The 26,598-nt window shown below is 48.0% G+C and overlaps 1 protein-coding gene across 11 annotated transcripts in view; it reads left to right on the top strand.

Moving 5' to 3' along the window:
* The window catches only part of nfixb (nuclear factor I/Xb), a 132,374-nt gene that overhangs the window by 100,065 nt on the left and 5,711 nt on the right, over positions 1-26,598 (top strand). For 4 of the 11 annotated variants that reach the window (XM_086170269.1, XM_086170268.1, XM_086170273.1 and 1 more), the window contains 6 exons: positions 2,626-2,746; positions 3,752-3,882; positions 8,034-8,108; positions 13,475-13,603; positions 19,080-19,255; positions 23,081-23,172. In XM_086170269.1, coding sequence (XP_086026395.1) covers positions 2,626-2,746; positions 3,752-3,882; positions 8,034-8,108; positions 13,475-13,603; positions 19,080-19,255; positions 23,081-23,152 — 704 coding nt within the window. In that variant the 3' untranslated portion in view covers positions 23,153-23,172. The remainder of the gene's footprint in view (positions 1-2,625; positions 2,747-3,751; positions 3,883-8,033; positions 8,109-13,474; positions 13,604-19,079; positions 19,256-23,080; positions 23,173-26,598) is intronic. The other 7 variants (XM_086170274.1, XM_086170278.1, XM_086170275.1 and 4 more) reach the window with 3 other exon arrangements.

The raw sequence follows: 26,598 nt of genomic DNA, 5'->3' as shown, positions 1-26,598 counted from the left end.
GTCTTGCAAAGCACTACTGATGCGACAGTTCCAATCACAAGTACATCCCGATATATATTTGAATATTAATAGTCATGTAAACGTTTTCATGCTTTACTTACAGTGTTCTGTATTGGGTTCTGTTATGATTTGCAGACAACACAGTGAAGTTTTTCTAAAAAATGAAATCGACCGGCCGTCGAAGGCGAAATGTGTTTTCAGAATAAATATAAATGGCATGTTTCCGTCTCGGTTTTGAAAGCCGATATCTCGCACGGATGGGGATGAGGCTCGGGGTTGAGTCCCGCAAATGGGAAGGAAGTCAGACGGCATCTGGTTGCAGTAGGAAGCAATTCATGTGATGCATATTGCCCATTGAACAAGAACATTACTCCCAGCAGGATAAACACAAACATATATTAACCGTTTGAGAGAAAACTGCCCGGTGACAGGCGGATATTCTCGGAACACACTGACAGTGTGCCGTTCGCTCAAAGCTTAAAGATCTGCGCTGATTTACATTGTTAGCGACGCTTCCCGGGGGCTTTTTTCGGCAGCAAAGCGGCACCCTTTTATTCAGACCCAGACCCAAAGGCCCTGTCCCCAGCCTTTCTAGAACCTCTCTGGTCTTTTTCCAAGCGGCCTCTCGGGACGCGGACGGCTCTACGCTGAGCGGCACCTGCTTGGAAGTGGCAGATTATAGCAGGGTTAGCCTAGCTTCAAAGATGCTCTGCAGCCCCAGCTATACAGATGGCCTCTGCAGGCAGGCTTTGGAGAACTTTGTAAACAACTTGCTCCTCCCCTAGCGGGTCATCTGTTAGCCGCAAAACACTGTCCTACTGGTTAGCTCCTCCTTAGCACCTGCACGAATCTTCCTCCAGGCCAAGATACAAGGACTCGGTCTCTCATATAGACGTCATCCTAACAAGGCTTATGGAAGACTCCCAACCCAACTTCCTGTCTTGCAACCGCAGCCGCTTCGCTAGCCTGTCCGTATCAGAGTGCTCACCGAAGTAACACCGGAACCCTTAGAGTTCCAATAAAGCGGTCGATATCTTGTACGCTAAACTCTGAACTCCGTGTCTGGGCTGATGGGAGGCCGACGGATGTGTGGCAAACCCGGCCAGCGACATTGACGCAGTCGTCTCACAAAGCAGTGGAGGCAGGAAGGCAACCGGCAAGACTCCATGTTGTCATATCCATGTTTTGAAGCTGGCTGGTGAGTCAGACCTTTCAGCCTCTTGGTAGTTACCTGGACTGAAACAGGATCCCTAGAGCCAGAGTCCTTGTCTTGCCCTTGTCCTGCGAAAGCCCTGCTTTTGCAACGCTGTCCAAAAAGGACAAGAAACCTTTCCGCCAACTCTCCTGTTTGTTGGTCAAAGGGTCGTTCTTGCCCGGGGCTGTTTCAGGCCCGAGAAGATCGACTTGACGTAAACTATCGGTTCATCCACAAATGTTCTGATCAGGAGCCTACGAAGAGAGAGAAGAGAATAAATGGCTACTCTTCTCGAGTTCCAGTTGAGCTTCCACGCCAGCGTCTGATGACGTGTAAAGTACCCTTTCTTTCAGACTGGAAGTATCTGAAGCAGTCAAGAAACTCCCAGAGCGTCTATCTTACGAGGTCATCTTTGAGTTTCTGGTGATTGGTTGTGCACGGGGCGGTTTTATTCCAGGCCGAGGTGCTTCCCCAGTCCCGAAAGCTCTTGCTGTAGTTGCTGGATTTGGGCGTGGTGAAGCTGAATCTCATCAAAGTTTGGCGCCTTCGCTCAACATCTCCTACTGTTGAGTGACTGATCCTGGCTCATTGACCCGACACCGCAGCCCGCGCCGTTATGCCGCAGAGCAGAAAAGCTTAGTTCTTGGATACTCTGGACTCTTTTGGGGCCCCCGTGGGGCCAGGCTCTTCCCGGATCTCACCGGGCATTAATCCCGAGCTCAACTCTCCCTAACCAAGGGGTTGTGTCCTTCAGGCCACTCTTGTTTTTGCATTTCTTGTTGCAAGAAAGAAACCTTCTTCAAGAAACCTTCACCTTCTCCTTGATGCACCATTTATCCAGCTCCTCATTCTTGGGTCACGTGACCCAGACCCATGAAAGTCTACTTCTTCTTTTCCTCTCGGCTGCTCCTTTCAGTGGTCGCCACAGCGAATCGTCTCCCCCCCATCCAACCCCATCACACCAACCAACCTCACACCCTCCTACTCTGCATCCATAAATCTGCCTCCTGCCTGGCAGTTCCTCTCTCAGCATCCTTCTACCAAATATATTCACTATCCTCCGGTCCACTGGCTAGCTAAAAAATGAACGACGGAGGGACAACACTTGTATGTTCATGCAAGTGAATGCTAATGGTTATATTTTTTGTTATTATCAGGCCGTTTCTTGCTAATTTACCCAAGCCAAAACACAAACATCCACAAATATATCTATAGATATACAGTAAGCTGTTATGCCGGGTAGTGCATTTAATAAGACACACACACGGTCAAACTTTACTGTCCAAGTGCCTGCTTACGTACAAGGCATCTTCTGAAACCTGTCGCCTAATGCATCATGGGTAATGTAGTATCTTAAAGCTACACATAACAACACATAAGCGACAGTTGTCATTTGCATACATGTACTTGTGTGTCCTCGCCTTCCGCAGCCCCGGTTGCTACAGCGACTGGCCCCAACTTCTCCCTGGCTGACCTGGACAGCCCCGGCTACTACAACATCAATCAGGTGACACTGGGACGGCGCTCCATCACCTCCACCCCATCCACCAGGTACGTATGCAAACCCGCAGCGGGTGCGGGAGGGGTGCACGTTTACTAACCTACCTCATTTCTGGATTCTGTAACTACTTACATCTACTGTATTCTTGGCCTGATCTGCCTTTTTGATTGTGGTCTTTCTCCACCCCAACCCCCCTCCCTTCCCCTCTTTGCTACTACGCTAATCCTTCTCGTTCCTTCTCACTTTGCCCTTTGCTCTGTCTGTCTGCGTTCGTGTCTTTTGTCCGTCCCCCCACCCACACCCTCTCGACTCCGTCTGTCGCCGCCTCCTGCTCGTCTCACGCCGCAGGACCGAAATGGAGCTTTATGCAAGTCTCCCACGGAGGTAGTTACACCACGCAGAATCCGTCGACGTTTATCTAACAAAAAAAACCCCGCATCGCGTGTTTGCGCCAAAGCCGCGCTCGTGCCATCCCAGGCTCCCCGCGCGTGCACACGTTCAGACATCCTGGATCCGCAGTGACACGCTGTACGTTCGCGGCCCCTTTCGTTTATTGCTCGCAGATGTACGAGTCCATAAAAAAAAAAAAAAAAAAAAAAAAACGCAGCTACACACAAGAATGTATTCCAGCGACGGCGTAACACACACCCTGCGCCGGGTTGCTAGCGTGAGGCTGGCAGTATCAATACAGCATGTTAAATCAATTTTGGCCTCGTGTTTGTCTCGCTGTCTCCAGTTGTCTTAATTTTGTCCCCCATGGCTGAAACATAATATGAAAATAAAAAAGAGCGAAGGGGAAACTCTGACGTCTGAAATTTGTATCCCCTCTCCGATCCCATGCAAATACACGAATGACGCCGCTGGAAATGTGCGCTCACGTTTGTCCTCGGATGTCCTCGCGTTGATTTATTAGAGACCCGCATATCCCGTCGGTGCCTGTTGTTTCGTCGGCTCGCTCTGGGCTTTCAGCTAAACAACCAAATTAGCCTCGATATGGAAAACTCTTCGGCTCCCTCCGTCTTTCAACTACCTCATCGCCCTTTCTGCTCCTCCAGCTCCAACAAGCGCAAGTCGATTGACGACAGCGAGATGGAGAGCCCCGTGGATGATGTCTTCTACTCGGGCCGCTCCCCCGCCGCCGGCAGCAGCTCTCAGTCCAGCGGCTGGCCGAACGATGTGGATGCAGGTAATCCCTCCGAGCCCCCCCTCCCCCTTCCCACCTTCCCCCGGTTCGATCCTTCGCTCATGTCGAACCAGAGCCGAGCTTAGGTCCACGTCAAGTCCCGCTGCTTCAGACGTCCATTCAGAACTTTTCCAAAAAGGGACACCGGGGATAAAAGGCTGAAAGGGCTACTCCTGTTTTTCATGGATCAAAGTATTGGACACCCAAAGAAATCCCTCTTAAAAAATTATTATAATTATTATTATTATTATTACTATTATTATTATTATTGTTGTTGTTATTGCTATTACTATTATTATTATTGCTAATATTATCGTTATTATTATTATTATTATTATTATTATCATTATTATTATCATCATTATTATTATTGTTATGATCATTACTATCAACATTATTATTATTATTATTATTATTATTAGCATTATCATTATTATGATTATTATTATTCTTAACATCATCATCATCATCATCATCATCATCATCATCATCATTATTATTATTATTTTTATTTTGATATTATTAATATTATCATTATTATTATCATTATCATTATTATTATTATTATTATTCGACCCATTTTGCATTTTTATCTGGCCAGCCAAACTACTTTCTTTGAACATTTTAACAAGTCTTTTCAATCATTATTGAATTTAGAAACTTATTTTTTCCTTTTTAATTTTTTTCCTTTATTTTTTTTTTCCAAAACAATGCTGGTCGGTACATTTTTATTATTATGAATGATTTTAAAATTGAAATAAAATGCCATAAAATTTGATATTGAAATTGCAATTTTCATTTTGTTCACCTTGTTGGCCCATGCATAAAAATTAAATAAGAAATGTGGCCCGCCAGCCAAAATAATTGCCCACCCCTGAGCTACAGTCACTCTCTTTCTTTAAAACGTAGGAGAAGCCCTACTGGCACCTTCAAGGTCAGCATAAGTTCGCCCAATAGATAGATAGGTTAACACAGTGGTAGAAAATCGGACAGTTTCTGTTACCCAGACAAAAAAAAGCAAAAAAATTGGTCCTACAGGAGGATCTCCAGTGCTGCCTGTAGCATTGGACTCCCCGAGGCCGTAGCCTAGTCACGGTGCCGCCTTCTAGACGACATAAACACGCTAATAATCACACTAACTGACTTGAAGTGGACCTAAAGACACAGCTCACCTTCTCCTACCATCTTCTCCTCCTTCCGACTTCGTCCCTTTTTGTGTCTTTGCTCTTCGCCCCATCTCTTTCCCCCTCGACCCCCTCGCCATCGCTGACCTAACGCGCCCCCGATCCCTCTCGTCAACCCCGAAACGCACGCTAGGCACGCTCCGTAGACGTTCGCAGGGCCCAGACGGTTCGAGTAGTTGTGGTTTTATTCGCAGACGTATTTACATTTTGCCCGAACGTCGGTAAAAGTCAAGCTCGGCAGGAAATGAAGACCCGGCTTCAAGGAGAAGAGTCGCCGAGCGCAGTCGGCATGTTCAAACAGGGAAACAGGATTTAGTTTATGAATTAAAATATATATATATTGTCACCTTTGTAAAATAATTATGTTAAAAGGACATTTTTTCCCAAATCAACTCATTTGAAATATGTCTTTCTGTGTTTTCTGAAAAGCTTGAATAAATGACTCAGCTGATAATTGTAAGAAGGCGATAATATATATATATATGTATAAATATATACACACAGTGGTGGGGAGAATAAGTATTTGATGCACTTGCAAAGTATGTAGAGGTCTGTCATTTTTTATTATAGGAACTCTTCAACTGTGAGTGATGGAATCTCAAACAAAAGTCCATAAAAATCTATTGTATGATTTTTAATTCATTCATTTCCATTTTATTGCATGACATAAGTATTTGATCACCTTCCAACCAGTAAGAATAGCGTCTCTTACAGACCCTTTAGTTCTTCTTCAAGAAGTCCTCCTGTTCTCCACTCATTACCCGTATAAACCCCAAAAACATCATCCCAACCGTGAAACATGGAGGTGGAAACATTATTCTTTATAATTCTTAATATTATTCTTTAATTTTAGATCTAAATTGGAAGATTGCTGTGATCTTGAAATATTAAAATAAAATTATATTTATATATTTTTCAAAATGTACGTCACACTCACGGAAGCCGGTATACCAGCCAAGGCACCGTCAATTTGTCGAGACTTTCAAGCACAGGTAGGCAAAATATGAAAAAGCAAGATACAGCGATCCCTCGCTATAACGCGGTTTACTTTTCACGGTTTCGCTACTTCACGGATTTCCATCGTGCATTGTGTTCTGCATTCTGATTGGCTAAAAAGTCACTCTGCTTCTTCTATAACGTTGCGGTTTAATATGTGCACGTACGTAAAACAGCTTGCCAAATTTACATTATGTACGTGCAAATTCTCTCGCAATTTCGAGTTTCTCTTAAAGCCATAATGTTGACGAAACGCTCTGGACCCACAAAAGCACCTGCGACAGGGCCCAAAAGGCAGCGGGAGATGCTATCTATCGCAGATAAAGTTAAACCTCTGGACATGCTAAGGGAAGGTAAAAGCTATGCGGCTGTAGGTCGGCATTACGGAATTAATTAATCTTCCGTTGGTTCCATAAAGAAGGCAGAAAAAAAACATAAGGACGACAGCGGCAATAAGTTTTAATAAGGATGCAAAAAGGGTTGCAACTGTTCGCAATTTGTTGAAAAAAGTGTTTCTAAAGTACAGTACTTTTATTTGTGAAACAATGATTGAACCTGTAAAATGATTTGTTCGTTCTTTTCAATGTATAATAGAGTATTTAATTGTATGATAATTTTAGAAAATAAAAAAAAGGTTTCTGCTCTGCTGCACAGATTTTACCTATCTTTTTGGAACGTAACCCCCGCGAAAAACAAGGGTATACTGTATACAGCAGTACCTTTTATTTTACACATCAAATAGTAACTGCGGCTCCCAGTGTTTTCAAATGGTTCTTTGGGTGTTGAAGGTTGCCGAGCCCTGGTTTAGCAAGTGTCCAGACCTGAAGCCAATGGAAACTCTTTGGTCGGAGTTGAAAGTCCACATTGCCCAGCAACTCCCCTGAAAACTGAAGGATCTGGAGAAGATCTGTACGGAGGAGGGGGTTGGAATCCCTGCTTCGGTGTGTGTGTGTGTGTGTGTGTGTGCGTGTGTGCAAACCTGGTCAAGAACCGCAGGAAACGTCCGAGCTCTGTAATTGCCAACAAAGGTTTCTGCACCAAGTATTAGGTTCTGTGTTTTTCTGATGTATCAAATACTTAAATCATGCAATAAAAATAAAAAAGAATGAATTACTTAAAAATCATACAACGTGTTTTTCGGGGGTTTTAATTTCAGATTCCGTCACTCACAGTTGAAAAGTACCTATGATAAAAATGACAGACTTCTACATGCTTTGCAAAGCTGAAAAAATCAGCAGTGTATCAAATACTTGTTCTCCCCACTGTATATTGTTTTAAAATGTCTTTTTTTTTTAATATATGTATATTTTATTCATGTTTTTGGGCACTCTAACATATAAGGTTGACTTCTGGATCGATTCTGTGTGTGTGACCGAGCCGCGCATCCCCGCTCTGTGTCGAATCTGATTCTGTATTTCCGGAGCTCGCCGAGATATTAGGGAGGAAATAAACTTATATAAATCACGAGTGAACATTATACACTCTACTGTTCGATATTGAAATCCCAGTCTGGGGGAAACGTGCTTTGTTTCGTCGCTGAGAAATACCTTAGCAACCTCCGAGTGCTAAAGTCACTAGCTTAGCACGGCGGCAACAGGAGGGGCGTCATCGAACCTCCTCCATCTAGCTCGCATCATTCGATCATCTGACCGCTCGCTTTAAATTTAAACGGACTCCAGACGCGTCTTCCCGCAGGTTCTGTTCGTCCGCTTCCATATCTGTCGCTCCCGCACTCACATGCTGCCGTTTCGTTAGCGCGACCACTTCGTAGACACTTGCTGCACTCCGTAACGTCCAACCCCCCCCCCTTTTTTTTGCCCATTATTTAACCGCAACCTGTTTTTCTGTATCTCTCTCTCTCTCATCCCCACCCCCACCTTCCCATCCACCCATCCACCCCACTCCGTCCTTGTCCCCCCCCCCACCCCCTCTTCGGTTGTTAACTCTTCCCTTCTCCCCTGTTTGGCCTTTCAGTGCAGCACCATTTGGCCAGTGTGCAGGAGAGGAAGATTAAGCATGAGAGCGATGGAGTGCAGTTTCCTTACCATGGTTAGAACAACATTAAACATTATACTGTGTACATGCTCTTTACTTCAGCGCCCTCAACTTGCAAACTGTACGTCTGTCTTGGTCTGTTTCCTTCTCTGTGCACTTCCTCTCTCTCTCTTATTTGTCTTGTCTCTGCTGCTGCTGCTGCTGCTGCCGCCGCCGCCGGGTGGGGTTGCGTTGTTTTTTTTTTGTTTGTTTTTTTTTTGTTTGTTTGTTTGTTTCCACCAGATGTCTGCTGCCGTGGATTTTTTGCCGATTTTTTTTTTTTCTTTTTCCGCCGGCCCAGTAGCTCCGGAGTGCCCGCCCCACAACAAATGATATTGCAAATGTGCCGGGAGGAGGGGGGTGGGGAGAAAACAGAAAACGCCACCCTGTGTGTGTGTGTGAGCATCTGCAGAAACACCAATGTCACACACACACACACACACACACACACACACGGGGAGGGTTTGCTATTCCATCCAGGGCTGGTTGAGCGGCGTCCCACCTGCCTCTGGAAGGTAACAGGGGAGAAAACGGCGCACAACCCAAACAAACACGACCGGAGGCGCTCAGGTGTGCCGTGGATGCACGGGGCGCCGTCTGTCTCTGAGACACTCGCTAACACTCACACATTTACAAATGGCGTGCAAATCCGAGTGCGCTCTGTTTCTTTGGCATACATTCACACACACACACACACACACACACACACACACATACATAGGCACTCCCCAATCTGGAGAAGAGCAGTGTTCCGGGCCAGATGGCGCCTCCATGTGTCTACAGCGATGGGAGCTACTGGGTTACAGCAGACATCTGTTCCGGTGATGGTGGTGGTGGTGGTGGTGGTGTTGGGTGTGAGAGATGAGGAGTGGAGGGGGTGGAGGACAGGAGGAGGAGGAGGAGGAGAAAGGCCTCCACCTCTGCCCGCTCTCGAGGCGCTCTACCTGAATGGAAAGCTCGGAGGCGTAGCGGGTGATCATGTACTTCATCATTAGATGGTTTGACTCCTGCTCCGCTCTCGCCTTCTGCCTACCTGCTCCTGCTGCTCGGCGGCGGGAAAACCTGCTTATCAACTTTGTAGTAAGGGTGTGGGGGGTCCCAGGTGTTTGTGGGGGGCTTTGGATACTCGTGTGTGTGTGTGTGTGTGTGTGTGTGTGTATAGCTGGGTTGTTAGCCGTCAGTGTTTCTGAGCACTAATGTGCGCTAGTCAGTCACTGCTGATTCTTGCTGACCTGAGTGACAAGTGTGTGTGTGGCCTTTTTATCGTCTCTTGCATGTGTGTGTGTGTGTGTGTGTGTGTGTGTGTGTGTGCAAGCGCACGCCAGTGGACCTCTTCTGTGACAGTTCGAGGTTTGTGTATTGGCCAGCTTGTTAGCATGGTAAGACTAGAGGGTCATGGGAGCAATTGGCTGCCAGTCTGCCTCTGCAGAGTGCCAGAAGCCAGACACAAAAATGATGTCGGACAAACCATTCTGTGTTCGCGCACACACACACACACACACACACACACACACATGCACATACAGATTAAGGGAGAGATCAGAGTAACTTCTGTTAGCTTTATCAGACAGCGCTTTCATTGAGCATCTGGGCGTAAATTGCCACTCTCCACTCGGAGGGCACACGGAGACACACATTACGGCGAGATACTGGCTAATTAGAGGAATATCACAGAGATTAAAAACAGTATGTATAATTTAAGGCTATTTACCCGCAATGTGCTGGTTGTAATTGGACCTACGGTCTGGGGGCAGGCGGCGAATCCCCGGCTTTACATACTGAGGGGGAGCCCGTGCCAAACGGACATTACGGCGACGATGCGTTATGAGGAGCGGCAACGGAGGAGCGTCGATCACACTCGCATTCGGGCTCCGCCTCATGCAAAATTCAACAACTCGAGTACAACGTTTGGCAAAAAGTGTTGGTAATTATACGGGCTGGCTCAGCGCTGTAACCGAGGGAACCGGAAGCCGTGTCGACAAGATGCCGGGTGACCTGCTGCCATTTAGTCCCGATATTTGTTTGTCCTTTTTCTTTCTGTGAATGGAAGTTTGTTTCCCGAGTGTCGCTGCAGTCAAGGGAGTCTCGGCAGCCGGTCTGAAACCTTCAAGGCACCGCGGTGGAGTTTACTCGGATGTCAGGGCCCTCGGCCCGCTCACAAAAGTGCGATTTTTAACAGAAGAAGCCACTGGAGTCACTATCAGACACCCAGCTCGACAGCTAGCGCTATGCTAGTGATTCGCACCGTACATTTTAGATGTATTTTTGGACGAATTCATTGAATATTATCGGCCATACCATTGCTGAAGTCCTGAAGTCCTGAACTTAATGCATACATTTCCAGGGCAGCGGTAAACCCTCTGGGCCCCTGGCTGCTTTGGCACTTTGCGGTCGTGCGCGCTGGGAAATGATGGACTCTCAAAGGCCACGTGCGCGAACAGCTTTCACGTTCCTACACAAAACGCCTGCGGAGGTTTTTGATCGGTTCATACAGAGATGTGTGACCTCATAAATGTGGGTGGGGTATTACGAGTATTAATGTATTAAGTGCTATTTACCTTCCCATCAAGCAAACCATTATCATCATGCATACATAATACGCTGCTAATGATCAATATCTTGTAATTCAATGTCTCCAGTAAAACGAATGGGATGCTAATGCATATGTTAGACACTGCTAGTCTCAGTGCGCTCAAGTAACAATAACAATAATAATATTAATCGCAATAATAGTATTAATTATAATAATCATAATAATGATAAAAAATAATAATAATGATAATAATATAACAGCAACAACAGCAATAATTATCATCATCATCATAATCAAATTAGCTGCTAATCCATTCAATCTATGTCAGACACTGCTTTTTCAGCGTGCTCAAGTAACAATAATAATAGTAATAACAATAATAATAATAATAAGAAGAAGAAGAATATAATGATGATGATAATAATAATAATAATGATAATAATAATAATAATAATATAACGACAACAGCAATAATTAACATCATCATCATAATCAAATGAGCTGCTAATGCATGCAATCTATGTCAGACACTGCTATTCTCAGTGCGCTCAAGTAACAATAATAATAGTAATAACAATAATAATAATATTAATCATAGTAATAATAATGATAATAATAATAATGGTGATGATGATGATAATATAACAACAGCAATAATAACCATCATCATCATAATCAAATGAGCTGTTAATGCACGCAATCTGTCAGACACTAATAATAATAATAATAATAAAACAACAATAACAACAGTAGCAATAATAATCATCATCATCATCATTAATCAATGATTATTGCACACATCTTTTTACTGTTGCTTCAGATTTCATGTGACGGTCTGTTATTTTATATGTTATGTTCCCTCCCACCCTTAAAAATTCCACCAGCCTGATGAAACGTATCTCCCCTCTGCCTCCCACCTCCACGGCGAATCACGTGACGCCGAGCCGAATACTGCACTTATCGTGCCAACACAGCTGCGCGCATCCCGCCCATGAGCATTGTGGGTAAATAGCGATAAAAAAAAAAACAAAAAACATTTCCCAGTGAAGCATTAAAAAAAAAGCCTTTCAGAAATCCGTTGTCGGACTTTATACGCTCGGCTCATAAAATCTATTTCCACATCTCTGCGGGCCATGTTGAAATTACCCAGGTTTTTATGTAAATGTTTGTTTTATATGTGTGAATATTGTGTCGTTAATAGTTTATGGGGTTTATCCCTTTTTTTTTTTTTTCTGGAGGCAAATAAAATATGATCTCATTATGTTTTAGAGAATAGTAATGAGGTCTGTGCGTCCACGCCGGCGTGTGTGTGTATATGTGTGGTGTGTGTGTGTGTGTGTGTGTGTGTGTGTGTTTTCTTGCTTTTTACTATACTCTGTCTTTTATGGATTGTTCTTTCAAGGGGTTTAATTTCAGCGTATATCCAACGCTGCGGTTCCCGGCAGAGGTCAAACGCGCCATTTGGCGTTGGTCCTCAAACCCTGAAGTTCTAAATTGCGCCTTTGGATTACCATACATCAAAATAAGAACCCTCAGTGGCCACCACACCAGGCCTTGATCATAGGAGGGAAAACTCTTTTATCCGCGGCTCTCACACTTTTGGCCATGTTTCTGGTCCGCCGGTGGGCCCCAGCCTTTACTTAGCGTGCCCCAATTTTCAACCGAAATGAGGGATATTTCATGTCGTCCCTCCACCTCAGCCGACATTTATAGACAGAGGGGGGACACTTTAATACGTTTGTCTGCGTGCGTGCGTGCCTGTGTGTGTGTGTGTGTGTGTGTGTGTGTGTTGGCCGTGCAGACACCGCTTCTCTCCCGATTAACTCCTTCCGTCTTTCTGCAGCTCTTTCCCATCCGGCCTCCGCTGGCGGTCTGCCCGGCGCTCGACACCCGGCCCGAACAGCTTGCGTGTGCTTAGCGTGTGCGAGTCTGAGGTTTTTTATTCTTAAATGATAAACGGCACGTCTGAAGGCGGTATCACAGGATACCTGACGGTCAGATACGCCGAAGGCTGCGACATCAGTGGGTCCGTCGGTGTGTGTGTGTGTGTGTGTGTGTGTGTGTGTTTTGGCTCTCTGTTCCGCAGTTATACATAGGCGCGTAGCTGGCGCCGGCGCCGGATGGAAAAACACATTCTGCCCCAGATACGAGGCCAGCCAAAACCCCATTCGCTCTAAAGAGGCAACCCGAGCGGGATGGCCGGTGTTTGTGAGTGTGTTTGCGTGGAGGTGCTGTGAGAGCGCGGAGTTCCCTGGAGGAGTCCTCGCTGTTTTTTTTTTTTTGTTTTTTTTTCCGCTTCTGATCTTTCCGAGGTTTGCCCCCGTGGCGTTTTGCGGCGCGCACGCCCCGGCTACCGTAGTTGGACCGCCATCGCATTTCCCAGCTCTCCTGTCTCCTGAAACACTGCCCCCGTCCTCCCCGGGCGACCCCACCCCCTCTCTCCCGTCACCCCCCCCCCCCCCCCCCTTCACTCTGAACCCCCGCTGCTTGAAAACATGGCCTCTCCCCGGACCCCGCCCGCCCCCGACCCCCCCCCCTTTAATTGACAGACTTGGTATGGCCCGCTGGCTGCACGCAAACAGAGCACTGGATAGCGATATCTAATTGACCCGTCTGTATGTTAAACCAATCATCAAATCAATGAATGATTCAATCGATCAATCCATTGATTTAGTAATCATTTGATTCTTGCAATCAAATTAGAGAAAAACCGTTTTGATAAGTTTACTTTTTTAATCTTTTTTTTTTTTTTTTTTTTTTTTATTAGAGTCAAAGTGAGCGAAAGCAGCCATGTTTGATTAAAACCTCGTCTCTGTTCTGCCGTTTTGTTGATCCCCTTTTTTACCAGGACTCTCGTCGCCTGGTTCTCTTAAGAAGCCGGGGAAATTCGATTTCAGCGCCCTGTCCTCCCAGACGAGGTCCCCCCGCATGGCGTTCACCCACCACCCACTGCCAATGCTGGCGGGAGTGAGACCAGGTGAGACCGACCCCAGCTCTCGAACCCCCCCCCCCGATCGCCCCCCCCTCTTCACCCACCCACCCACCCCTCCTCCTACCCCCCTCCGAACCCCCGCTCCCCTCAACACCACCCCACCCACCCACCCCGCCACCACACTACTTTAGCCCCGCCAAGCTAGCGGCGCAGAGGCGGGGGGCGTTGTGATTGGGAGACGAGAGCCGCTGGGAAGGGAGTGAAGGGTTCGGGTTTGCTCGGCAGGGGGGCTCGCGCTCCCCGCGGCCTCCTCCGCCCCCTCTGCCGGTTCTGATCCTGCAGAGTTCGGGCGGGAGTTGGCCCGAGGAGGCCGGGTTCGGGGCGACTTTTCGTGTTTCTCGTCATTTTTTTTGCTCGCAGCCGCTCCCCCCCCCCCCCCCCCCCCCCCCCCCCCGCGGTGCCTCCTGCTGTGCGAAAAACATGGCGGGTGATGTTTGTTGTGCACGGTGGAGGTCACACACCTGGAAAGGCTTTGCCATCCGCCGTAGGATCTTTACTTGCTCTCCAATCCCGTGTCATTGTTTGATTTCTCAAATATCCAAGGGCAGGTTTGTATGATGGAGATCCCGACCAGTTGTCTTCCAACACAGAAGAACGTTTTATTTTATTTATTCACTGCATTATTATCAATCTAACTTCACCATCTTGAAGCGGTGATATGGAATGGCGACTGACAGATTGCCTAGACGTATGAACGAGACGGCGAACGGTTGTATGTCTCTGTATTATGTGTGAATGAAATTGTGTATCTCTTGTACGACGCATGGATGAGAGGGTGAACGGTTGTTTGTCTCGATAATTACGTGTTCCGCCTCTCACCAAACAACAGCTGTGAAAGGCTCCAACCCTGCTTGCAGGATAAGCGGTATAGATAATCGATGAATAAATAAATGAATGAATGAACATTTGAAAAAAAGAATCACAACATTGCATTACAGGTCGATGAGCTTCCCATGCAATCCTGGATTATCCTTTTTGCAGCTTGAGGGTTATTGTATCTGCAAACTCTGAACGCCGAGGGTCCATTATTTGTAGAGAAATAAGGAATCTCTTGCAGCGCCGCTCCTCCGCATTTCATCAGCATGAAACGATCTGCAGGAGTTCAATCGGATCACAGTTGGATGTATGAGGCAGGCCGGCGCGTCTCGTGATAACAGACCCCTGCAATCGAAAAAAGGAGGCTGAATGTTTATACCAGAAATGTTCGAGCTTAGAAATGCTCTATAAGAATGTTAAATTTCCGACTTCCCCGGGGCTCCGTGTGCCAGGAACACCTCGGCAGGGAGGCGTCCTTCCTGACCCGATGCCTCGAGCCGCCTCGCCAGATCGCTAAGGTAGATCCCGGACACCCGGCGGAGGAAACCGCTTGTATCCGTGTATCAGGACCGGAGGTGAGAAAGGAAACGTCGATTTAACGGTTGAATCAAGAGCTTCGCCTTCTGGCTCGGGTCCTTCTTCGACACAATGGGCCGATGCAAAGTCACAGCTGGCGCCGCGATGGATTAATTCCGTCGGTATTCAACCTTAAGTTGTATTCCTTTTCAAAGATACCATGGAAGTGGACTCTGCGGATCCTGCCGTGTACTTCCATTGTTGAAGATGTTGAAGATGGTTGAAGAAACTCATTTCTGATACCGTTTCCGGTTACCAAGTAGCCGTGGCTCGTCCATTCAATTCAGTCATGTGAAAATAAGCAAAGTCCTCCGCTATGATAACAGGATTTGAAGTGACTAGAAAAACAGTCAGAAACAAAGGAAAACAGTTTTAGTATTTAGTTTATTCTGCATACTTACAAACAAGCTACATGATTAGCAGCATCGGGAGAATAGGTGTAGAAATGCAAAAAGCTAGCATAACAGTGTTGCGGTAACTTACATTCGGGTCTCCTTTTGACCCGGTAGCACTTGAGCATGAGTGTCCTCTGTTGTTTTACACTGTGACATCTGGGAGGAGACCACAGGGAAGACCCAGGACAGCTCGAGAGACTTATGTCTCCAGGCTGGCCTGGGAACGCCTTGGGGTCCCCCCAGAGGAGCTGGACCATGTGGCGGGCAAGAGGGGGGTCCGGGCCTCACCGCTCCAGCTGCTGCCCCCACGATCGACTTCGGATAAGCGAGGGAAGATGGATGGATGGAAGTTCTGGGGAATTCTGAGCTATAAACAACAGCGCTAGGCGTTGCTAAGCTAGCTTAGCTGGCTTGCTCGGTTTCACGCACCCTCTGTTGGGGTAGAAATAAATGGGAGTTAAGATCGTGGATGAACGGGACGCCATTCTACTTTTCCAGAAAAACAATATCACTTCCATTATGACTCAACCGAGAGTTCTCAGCTCTTAGTTAGCTATATATACATAGCATTTAGCTTTTGTCTAAAAGGGGACTGCGGTGATGACATCACAGAGGAAGGAATAAACACGGCGAGATGTTTTTATTTGTATGGGACCAGTTATACGAGGAAAGCCGCAAGCACATAAAGTGCACAGTAAAAAAAAAAAAAAAAAAAAAAAGATGGCTAAGGATAGCACGTCATAACGCAGACCGGAGGACAAAGAAAGGGTGTGAGGCAGAGGCTTCGAGGAACGGCGTCTGGAAAAGTCTCAAGACGTCGGTTCCTCGGTTCATCGGCCAGGCGTCTGCGATCAGATGATATTTCTCAGCTGACATGTAGAGCAGGTCTGGACGCGACAGGTGACAGAAACCCAACAGTCCCCCATGAGCGAGCACGGGGTGACAGCCTTTAACCTCGGACAAAACCCGGCTCAAAGCGGGCGGCCTTCTACCTCAGCCGGTTAAGGACAGCTAGGTTACCGTTTAGAACATTTTGTTCTCGCGCGTTTGTTCCCGGGATGGAAACGTGAAGCCGGTATCAACGTGTAAATATTGCGCTTAAAGTCACGACAGGTGATCCTCCTGCAGAAGAAGAAGCTCAAGATAACATCGGGTGTTAAACGGTGGCGAAAGGGACCGATAGATAAGTCACCCTCGCGGTTCTACCGACACCGTGACGACGGGAAAAAGGACGTCCCGGCTTTTCGCGAGGTACAAATTTGGAGCCGAAGAGGGAGAAGTTCACCAAGCCCTGCGCTCCGGTTCCGCAGTTGGGCGACATCAAAAGCTTTTGGAAGCCGGCGAGCAGATGTGAGGCGATGAGGTTGACCACTGTCTCATTAAATCCTCCTCGGCGGTTTGCGACGGGCCCCGTTCTCCTGCGGATGAAACTGCAGTAAATCTTTTTCTCCGCTCACGTACGCTGTCGTGCACACGGCGTCCCCTCCTTTTTTTTTTTTTTTTCCCCCCTTCGGTCAACATGGTTGTGATTTATATAGCTGTAATTTGTTTCTTTGTGCGCAAACTTAGTTTTAGTACACGATGTGGTCGTTCCCACGATGACGTGAAAGCGCTCACCACATTGTCAACGGTTCTGTTCCCCGTGGAAGACATGATCCGCTGGGATTAAGGGGTTGGCCAGGCTGGATGGCGGGGCATGTTCCGGCTAGCCGCTGACGGCGGTGTCGGCGCGGCGGCCGGGTTTGTTCCTTCGCTGCCTATCAACGGTCTCTCGGAGGGGAATTGGGAAGGATTCCCTTCCGATCCCCCTTAACGCCACCTCCGGCACCCAATCCCGCCCCCGTGCCCCCGAAGCGCTTGGCCTTCGCCCGGTCTCTAATGGGATTAACAGGGGGCAGGGGCTTTAGGTCCGCTGGGGAGCAGGCAGCTTGGCATGTAAGGAAGGTGTCGCCGGGCTCGGAGGCGTAGCTCCCAGTCGGGTTAGGGGGGGCGGGGGTTACGGCAGCCGGGCTGGCACGCTCGCCCACGACATCAGCGCGCACAATATATCGGAGACGTAAGCGGCGACGGGTGTTGGCAGCCTACGCCGGCCAGCTGGGGGCCCTGGACGGGACGGGTGTCAGACTGGCGCGGTTAAGAGGAGGACGGGCTCCCAATACAAATCAAGGAGATTTAGTGATGGATTCGGGTCCGACAGAGAGCCCTTTGTGTGGGAGAACGGCTTAACCAACTGCTCCTCTGTCACACATCAACCATGTCACCGGCTCTCCGCTTTGTCTGGCGCTTCTCTATTCTTCTACGAAAAAGTAAAGCGATATATACCCCTTGTATAGTGAGCCCGGGCTAAGAAATGTCTGTAGTGGCCTGTACTGTTTGTTTTGAATAGGTGATGGAATAAGCGGACGCCCTTACAAACACATCGATGTTAGGTTGCAGCACGTCAGGTTGTGTATACTGCTGGAGCCGATCCCAGGGCGTGAGGCTGGGTTTCACCCGTGATTGGTGGATCACACACACACACACACACACACACACACACACACACACACACAGACACACACACACACACACACATATATACTGCTCAAAAAAATAAAGGGAACACTTGAACAACACAATGTAACTCCAAGTCAATCACACTTCTGTGAAATCATAGTGTCCACTCAGGAAGCAACACAGATTCATTTTGACTTGTTTTAAGGACATTACATCAAAGTTGGATCTGCCTGGAGTTTGTTTTTACACTTTAATTTTGAGTGTGATTCCTAATCCAGACCTCCATGTGTTGATACAATTGATTTCCATTGATCATTTTTGTGTGATTTTGTTGTCAGCACATTCAACTGTGTAAAGAGCAAAGTATTTCATAAGAATATTTCATTCATTTAGATCTAGGATGTGTTTTTTAAGTGTTCCCTTTATTTTTTTGAGCAGTGTATATATCTTGCATTTCATCATGATTTCAAATCTACCGTAATTTCCGAACGATAAGCCGCGACTTTTTTCACGTCAACAACAATGCGGCTAATATATGGACTTTTTCTGGATGGGGGACGCTAACGAGCTTCACGCCGCTAAAACGTTAATCCTCGTCACATCGGACGCATGAAATGACCGGGAAATTCTGAGTCCGTTCAACTGCGACACCGAAGACGACGACTTTGACGGTTTTAGTGCGCAGGAGGAAGCCCGAGATAGCGATCGGCTAGTCGGTGCGGCTTACATTGAGGTGCGCTCAGTAGTCTTGAAATTACGGTAATCTGCTGGTTGTTGTACTTAAATAACATTTGTAAATGAGCGATATCCACCTGTCATGCACAAGGCTTACATGATGTTAAACAGCCCAGTGTGTGTGTGTGTGTGTGTGTGTGTGTTTGAACATGTGCCTACTGTGTAAACAGCGTTGACTGAAGTCCTTCAGCGCTCTCTTTGAGAGCTGAAAAATGTGAACGCAATGTCCGCGAACAGTCTGCATCTGTTCAGCGCCGAACCTTTTCTTTTTCTTCTAATATTCTCTGTTTGCCGGATTTGAATGTTTTTGGTTTTCCAGTCGTGGTGTGATGTCGGCGCCGTCATTCATAAAATCACCGTGCTCGTCCGCTGGTGTGAGTCCAAGCGTTCAGTCCCTCCCCCCTCGCTCGTCTCTGTCTAACCGAGCCGTCTCTTTTCCGCAGGGAGTCCTCGTGCTTCAGCCTCAGCCTTGCACTTCCCGTCTCCCTCCATCATCCAGCAGTCTAGCCCTTACTTCACCCACCCAACCATCCGCTACCACCACCACCCTGGACAAGATCCCCTGAAGGAATTCGTGCAGTTCGTCTGTGCTGATGGCTCAGGGCAGGCTGGCGGGCAGGTAAGGGAGGACCGGGGGCCGGACAACCCCACACCTAGCGCTTAGCAACAGATTTGTATTTTTGGCTTAAATAAATCCCCGCAAGACGCATCCCACTCACGGCGGACGATCACTCAAATGTCTATCGATAAACTCGCGTGCACGTAGCCGTGCTTCTGCTACGTCTTTGTTGTACTGTCTTATTCAAGTATCCGGCAAAAATGTTTATGTCGTGAGGTAAGGCTGAGGAAAGTAACCAATGAGACGGTTTCCTGAGAACTTCAAGTCGACATTGCCGCAACGCCGCGTTTTGTTTTCCGGCCTCAGATACTCAGACAGTGAGCTGTCCGGTCACAGGGAGAAATTCGGGAGATGTCGTACACTTCGGTGGAGGGGCTGCGACGTCAGCTCTCTTTTCGGTGTTGTATGTCCAAAAACTGTGGCTCTATTCCGATGCTCTGAAGCGTGTGGTTCAAATGGCCGGCTAAATGGCGGAGATCGCCTTCTTCCTCTGCGAATGGGTCCAAACAGTATCTCGAAATCCCTCGGTTCACAAATGGTCACATGACTTTGTGACCAGGAAGTGAGACAAACATTACCAAAGAGCTGATCCGCTGGCCTGGATCACAAACATGAACTTTAGGGATATATTTAGGGATATCTTTCTCCTTCATTCGTCCAAAACTACAAACCTAATAAGGATAAAGCAACAAAAGCATACACGTCTGTGTGTGAGCACCACCGGCTATATATCCTTATGTTTAAACAAACGCATCGGACTCACAATTGGTGACTAGCCAGTTTATTACGCATCTCAAGGTACTGGCTATGCTATTTCTACTAGATCATTTGGATAAATGTCCTCATCCTGATGGAACTTCGATCAGATGTCCATTGCGGAACATGACGTCCGACCGCGAGTCGGGTTTCATCCATCGCCAGCGACCGTCTTCCAATAATGGTGTGTGTCTGATGTTGATTTACAGTAAATAATACCAATTTGCCGCTAAGTGAAAGCGGATGTTGGGTGGGGGGGGGGACGTAAATGAATCGCGTCACGATGAAGACGATCGTTCGGGATTTCCGTCGGCCGGAAGCCTATGACGACACCTGCGGTCTTTGTCGGGCCATTGGATCCCGCCGGAAAACAGAGCCCAGGGTGTCCTCGGTGTTTTTGGATGTACAACACTCCGCGGCCGACCCCGACACCACATGGAGGCAGAAACCTCAGCTGGTCGGCAGATCTGTGTGCTGTCTTGTCCATGTCAACTTGACATTTGCTGTTTCAGAACCAGACGTTCCCCCATCCTTCCTTTTTCTATTTCTTTCTTTTGCTCCACCCAACCCCTCAGATTCTACAGTCATCAGCTCAACGGTGAATCCGTCATGTCGTGTCCCCGTGTTTCAGTTCTCATCTCTAGCTGTGACGATTTCAGTTTCGAATTTTTTTTTTTTTTTTTTTTTTTTTTGGTGCCGCTATCGTTGGTGGTGTTGTGCTTGTGTAGAAGACTATCCTCCTCATGGTTTTGATTTTTTTTTTTTTTTTGCCATCCCCCCTTCCCCCCCTCTGGACGAACCCCCCGCCGATGATTTGCTCACTCCCGCACCCGCCACGGACCACCCTCGTGGAATCCATCCCCTCCAGCCTCCACTCCTATCCAACCCTGTGACGATTATGATTTCACACACCTCCATAAAAGATGGCGTCCACATCCATCATCCCTTTGGTTGTTTTTTTTTTTTTCCACCACCTACCATCGTTTACCCCCACCCCCCAACTCCGTCATGGATATTTTTTTTTTGGACCTGGTCTCCCGAGCTGCGTCCTCTTTCATTCCGTGTCTGCGGATTGTCGCGTGTCGCCCTCCTGATCCTATTTGTGTTGTCTGCAGCCAAACGGGAGCAGTCAGAGCAAAATGCCAGGCTCCTTCTTGCTGCCTCCACCTCCCCCAGTGGCCCGCCCAGTGCCCCTCCCTATGCCCGACTCTAAACCCAACAGCACACCCCCCGACGGCGGACTCTCCTCGCCCGCATCTCCGTGTAAGTGACCCCGCAGAGACCATTATCCGAAACCAAATCGACAAAAACAAAAGTCTAGGAAAGTAGAAAACGAACCGTCTCCAGTGAGACTCGCCGCCCCCAACCGTTCCTCCTCCGACCTCCTGCGCCATCGTTGCCGTGTTTCATCCTTCTTAACCCTGGAAGACGACGGCGGCCGACGGAGCTCACGAACGTAAATCAAGCCCGAGACAGCATCGGACATCTTTGGCGTCCCCCCCCCCCCAGGAGTCTTTATAAGTCCCCCTCGGTTTTGACCGCCCTCTACGTGTCACCGAAGCGCGGACGCTTCATCGTCGTCATCGCCCCCCCCGGCTCTTCTCATTACGAATCTTCCTTTCAACCGCCGCCACCTCCACCGCCGCCAACACCCGTCCCGCCTCCTCCTCCTCCCCCTCCCCCCCCCCCCGCTGGACTCATCAGTGAATCCCAAGAGGAAACCCTCAAATCTTGAGAAGATTTCGGTTGCTAATCTGTTCTTGTTTGTGAAGGGCACAAATTTAGGGCAGTTAGTTGATGAGGACTCCATAATACTCCGAGAAGGGACTTTGGTGGAATTATGATGTTTTTTTTTTTTTTTTTTTTTTTTTGCATTTGTGATTGTTAAGACGACTTCTGGGAGCTTTTTGGATTTTAAGGAACAAAGTGGTTGGGTTTTTCTCACAGCGCATTCGTCTTCCTGGCCTTGACAGGAGGGGCACTGGATGGAGCACTTTATTTTCTTTGTAGCTTTCCTTCAACTTTAGTGTTCCTTTTTGTTTGCTCTGTTTGTTTGTTTGTTTGTTTGTTGGTTCTTCCCCCAGTCAGCGTCTCGAAGTCTTTATGTCCTATCTATGTTATCCTATACTCGGTACTTAGTACTACCACTACATTTCTGAAGTCTCTTTCTCTCTGTCTCCCCTTTTTTCCCCCCCAAACTGTTCCCCACCCGGACTTAAACATACAAGTCCGCACACGACATCTCGAGTCTTGAGCAAGATTCAGATTCTGGAGTCCGTAGGGTGCCTCAAACTGCCCTAAATTTGTCAGACTTTTGATGCCAGGAAATGTCCCTGAGTGAGGCTCGGTATGCTCCATTGCGCGTCCGCGTGGATTCATCGAAGGGACTTGAATCCTCGGCTCTCAATCGTATCGCGTACCCCGACATGTTTATGGTGTTTTTATGACCTCAATCGAAGAAAGTGGTACTTTTTTTTTGCGGTAAACTCTGACTGACTATTTTTAGGACATGATTACTGTATATATGTCAAAGGACTAGTCGTTTCGCAGATGAATGGATTTGTACCAATAGCTGCAGCAGGAATTAGCTAAGAGCTAAGTAAAACATGTTCGTGTATTGTTCTCCACAAAAACAATGTGCCAAAGTACACATTCTGTGTTTGTTCTCAGCATACAGCGGTAGCCTGGTTGCTATTTTCTTATTTTCTAACCGCCTCGTGGTTTTTTAAGCCAGACAGGCTGTGATTCTCCCGTTTTCAAGTTTGCGCAAAGCAGTTGCTCTGCTAAGCTAACCAGCCAACGGGCATCGCTTCAGATGCAAGCGTCTACTTATCGTACGCGACCGTAATGTCAACACCCTTGCGACATAGATCTAGGTCAGCCCGTTTTGCTTTTTCCCAAATTTCCGGTCTTTAAGCTAAGCTAATCCGCTAGTTATAGCTTCTTGCTCATCACATTCAGACAAAACAGGGGGGTATCCATATATCCCATCCGCCGACTCTCACGCAGGTAGCGTAGCCTTTTCTCTTGCCTTTCGTGCGCGCTGACCTTCTTCCTCTCCTGTTGTAGCATACTCCACGCCAGGCGCCACAGCTCCCAACAGGTTTGTCGGCATCGGATCACGGGACAACAACTTTCTGAACATCCCGCAGCAGACACAGGTAGGAGATCTGGGTCGGGGGATGTATCCCGAGCCGTGATTAGCGACATTAGCACCGTTAGCGACATCAACGTCCGCCTGCGCGCACATGTGTTCCACCTCGTGTGTGTGTGTGTGGTTCACCGACTGTATGTGTGTGTGTGGTTCACCGTATGCACTCCACTGTTTATTTGACTCACGCCGCTCTCCGTGGCGGCGTACCTCTCGAACGTACTCCTCGCCAAGCGCCCCGCTCAACTTTATCTCTGGTTGTAGCCTTGTCCTACTTAACTTTCCTCCCTCCCGCTCGGAGAAAATTCCCCCTCTCTCCCTCTCTTTCTCGAGGTTTTTACATTCTCCCCCTTTCGCCCCATTCGTTTCGCCACGCTGTGCCTCGTTCGTATGCCTCCCCCATTACCACCGGTACTTTTCTCATTAGCGTCCAACCACACCCGCCTGGAGCCAGCTCAGCTCCGCTCCTCCACACATGGAAACCATCTGAACCTCCTCTCCCGTACCCTCCCTTGTTTCCTACCCTCCGTTCCCTCGCTCGTCCTTCCCTTTCCTCTCCTCACTGCTCGCTTTCTTTTTCCACTCTTTCTTTCCCTCCCTCTACCTCTTTACTCGCAGCTCTCCTCTCCACAATACCGTCTTTGTTTCTAATGTGTCCAAGTGTCCTTGAGTTAAGACAGTGAGCCCCTGCTCTCCCCCCCCCCCCGATATCCCCCCTCCTCCGCCCCAGAACGGCTTATAATGCCTTCGTCATTAGTGTATGAATGTGTTGGCAAGTTGGCACCTTGCATCGCGGTCCCTGCCAACGCTAGGCAAATGTGTGTGTGTGTGTGTGTGTGTGTGTGTGTGTAGCTGAATGGGAGTGTGTCGTAAAGCAACTCCGAGCGGTCGGCTGGTCCAGAGACGGGGAAGCTTCCATCTCAATGCGGTGCATTTACATACGTGGACAAGTAATTTTCCCAGGTGGTGACATTCAGGACGTCCCTCTGCAGTTTCTGAATATTATTAAGGCTTTACACTGATTTGCCCCCCCCCCCCCGCTTAGCGATGAGGCTACATTGGGACCGACTTGAGCCGCGCACGAAAAAACACAGCCAAAAGTTGATTAAACGAGAGCAGGTTGGCCGAGACGGAGAGCTCTGGCAGTGAGAGAATAATCGTCAAGTGCAATCAAATGCGAGGAAATGCAAATTGATATTTGGCATATGACACGGTTATACATCTGCTATTATAAAGTCTCCAAAGTTCTCCGGTCCTCGCTCAGATGGTAAATCAATGCGTCGGGTCTGGATATGTATTTGAATTCGGGGATCTTTTCCTCGCTCGTTTTCCACGTCTCTCTCCGGTATTTGGGTGTTCGACGCATAATCTACCCCGGGGTCCGTGCGCTATCTTGTACATTGTCCTCCAAGCCGTCATCGGTTTTGTCGAGGGATTAACTGGAAAACCGTCTTCATCGTGCGCCGCAACCCCGGTCAACAAACTTAGCGAGAGGCCTCGCGGTGCTAGCGAGCTAGCATGATGTGTCTACTTAAGTACGAGAAAGATACAGCTTGCAAGCAAAGCGCAGGGAGGGGTCTTTTTTTTTTTTTTTTTTTTTTGGGTAGTTTGTATTAATCCCAAAGCAGAAATGGCAGTTTCAGGCTTCCCCTTTCATAGCGAATCCCTCTGAGTGCCTCGCGTGTTGTATTCTGTCGTTTTAACACTTTACAAGCCCGTTAGTCTCCAACGCAAGTATGTAAACTGTCCCTACGAGATACAGTAAAGTGCTATAGCGCCGTAACGGCGGCTTATAAACCTTTAGCCGTAGCTCCGCTCGGCTCTCCTGACCGCAGCTGCATTTTCCTTTCCCTGGTAAGTCGGGGATACGAGGGTGCCGCAGAAGGGTCGCTATGTCGACAGGGAGCGGCGGTTGGGCTTCTCGATAGATGTTCGGCACCGCTCCAAAATTCGCCGAGGTCCAGAAAGATGCTTTTAATGCAGGTTGAGGGAAGAGCTGGTCTAGGACAGGACTAACAAGGGAGCGGTTAAACCCGAGAGATTTTTTTGGGGGGGGGTTAAACCGCCACGAGATGGAATCCAGTTTGTTTCAAAGGGAGAACCCTTCAACAGACAATAATAATAAGAAACTGTATTTAGCGGGGAGCTGCTTGAAACCAAAATTGCACTCCGTCTCTCGTCACCTTTAATATTTGTACTCCCTACCGAAAGACCGCCGCGGCGCACCCAAGACAGGGCTCATGTGGAAGGTAGCCGCAATAATAATAATAACAATGTTTATTTTCATCTCTTCACCCATTGAAGTAACGTGAAGCCCAACTCTCTCGGCTAATCTGTCAGCCTCTCCGGGGCGGCCGTGTCAGACCCGCAACATCGTTTGGAACCGCAGCGTGTGAAGCGGCGGTCGGCGGCTCCAGAGAGAGCGAGTCCGGCCATTAAACCCGTTAATATTGAGCGAACGGCTGGTAAAGCAGCACGAACCTCCTCTTTTGTCTTCGAAACGACCTCGAAAACAACCCGGTCGGTCGAAGGTCACGGCCGAAACGGGATAGATCACGAAAGATCCCGCCCAAAAAAAAAACAGACCGTCGCCATCTTGGAAATACGTCAAGCCTCTCTCCGTCGGCGTCGATCTCGCGGAGGAAGGAAGAAAAAGTTCCAATTCGTCCGAATGATTGGGTCTCGATTGCATCTGGCTCGCGCCGCGGAGACCCTGACAAAAACATCAAACGACAATCACGTGTAATTGCGCTTTTTTTTTTTTTTTTTTTCGCCAACAACTCGACACCGAGGTTAACCGATCGCAGTCAAGTGTTAAACTCTCGCCGTTGTCTTCTCGAGTTCCAGTTGAGCCGCTGTGATAGGATGCAGAGGGTGGAAGTGCGTTCCGGCGTCCTTGGAACTCTCCAACGAGACTGAACGAAAGCCCAGTGTTTGAAACGTCCATCTGGCCTGATGTATGTTGGAACGACAACTGAACGGTTCAGACGTTGGAACAGAGAAGCGCAATTAGGAGGCAGAATCTGACTTGGGAGTATTTGAAAAGAGAAAAGAAAAAAGAAAAAAAGAAAAGCAGCCATACATTCATCGGCCCTTCCATCTGGACCGATCACTAGGAATTCAAACCGTCGCCTCGCCGATCCCAGGAAGTTCTTGTGTTTTAATGATGAAAGGTTGATCTTAACATGGAAATACATTCGGTCATTCATCTTCTGTACCGCCTATCCTGCAGTCAGGGTCGCAGGTGGGCTTTCACCCAGAACCGGATGCCGGTCGATCTCAGGGCCGCATGTAGAGACAGACGACCGTTCATGCGTTCACATCTAACAGAGAGACGTGCAACTATTAACCCACTCCTTCACAAGTCATACAACTATTCATTCATCCATTCATTCATTAGATTATAGGTGTCAAACTCTGGCCCGCGGGCCGCTTT

This window comes from Fistularia commersonii, chromosome 23, assembly GCF_037954325.1.
Source record: "Fistularia commersonii isolate RoL2024-O1a breed Wild chromosome 23, RoL_Fcom_v1.0, whole genome shotgun sequence".
In the NCBI taxonomy this organism is placed as follows: Eukaryota; Metazoa; Chordata; class Actinopteri; order Syngnathiformes; family Fistulariidae; genus Fistularia; species Fistularia commersonii.
The sequence above is the reverse complement of the archived record's forward strand: the minus strand, read 5'-3'. Positions and strand labels throughout refer to the sequence as shown.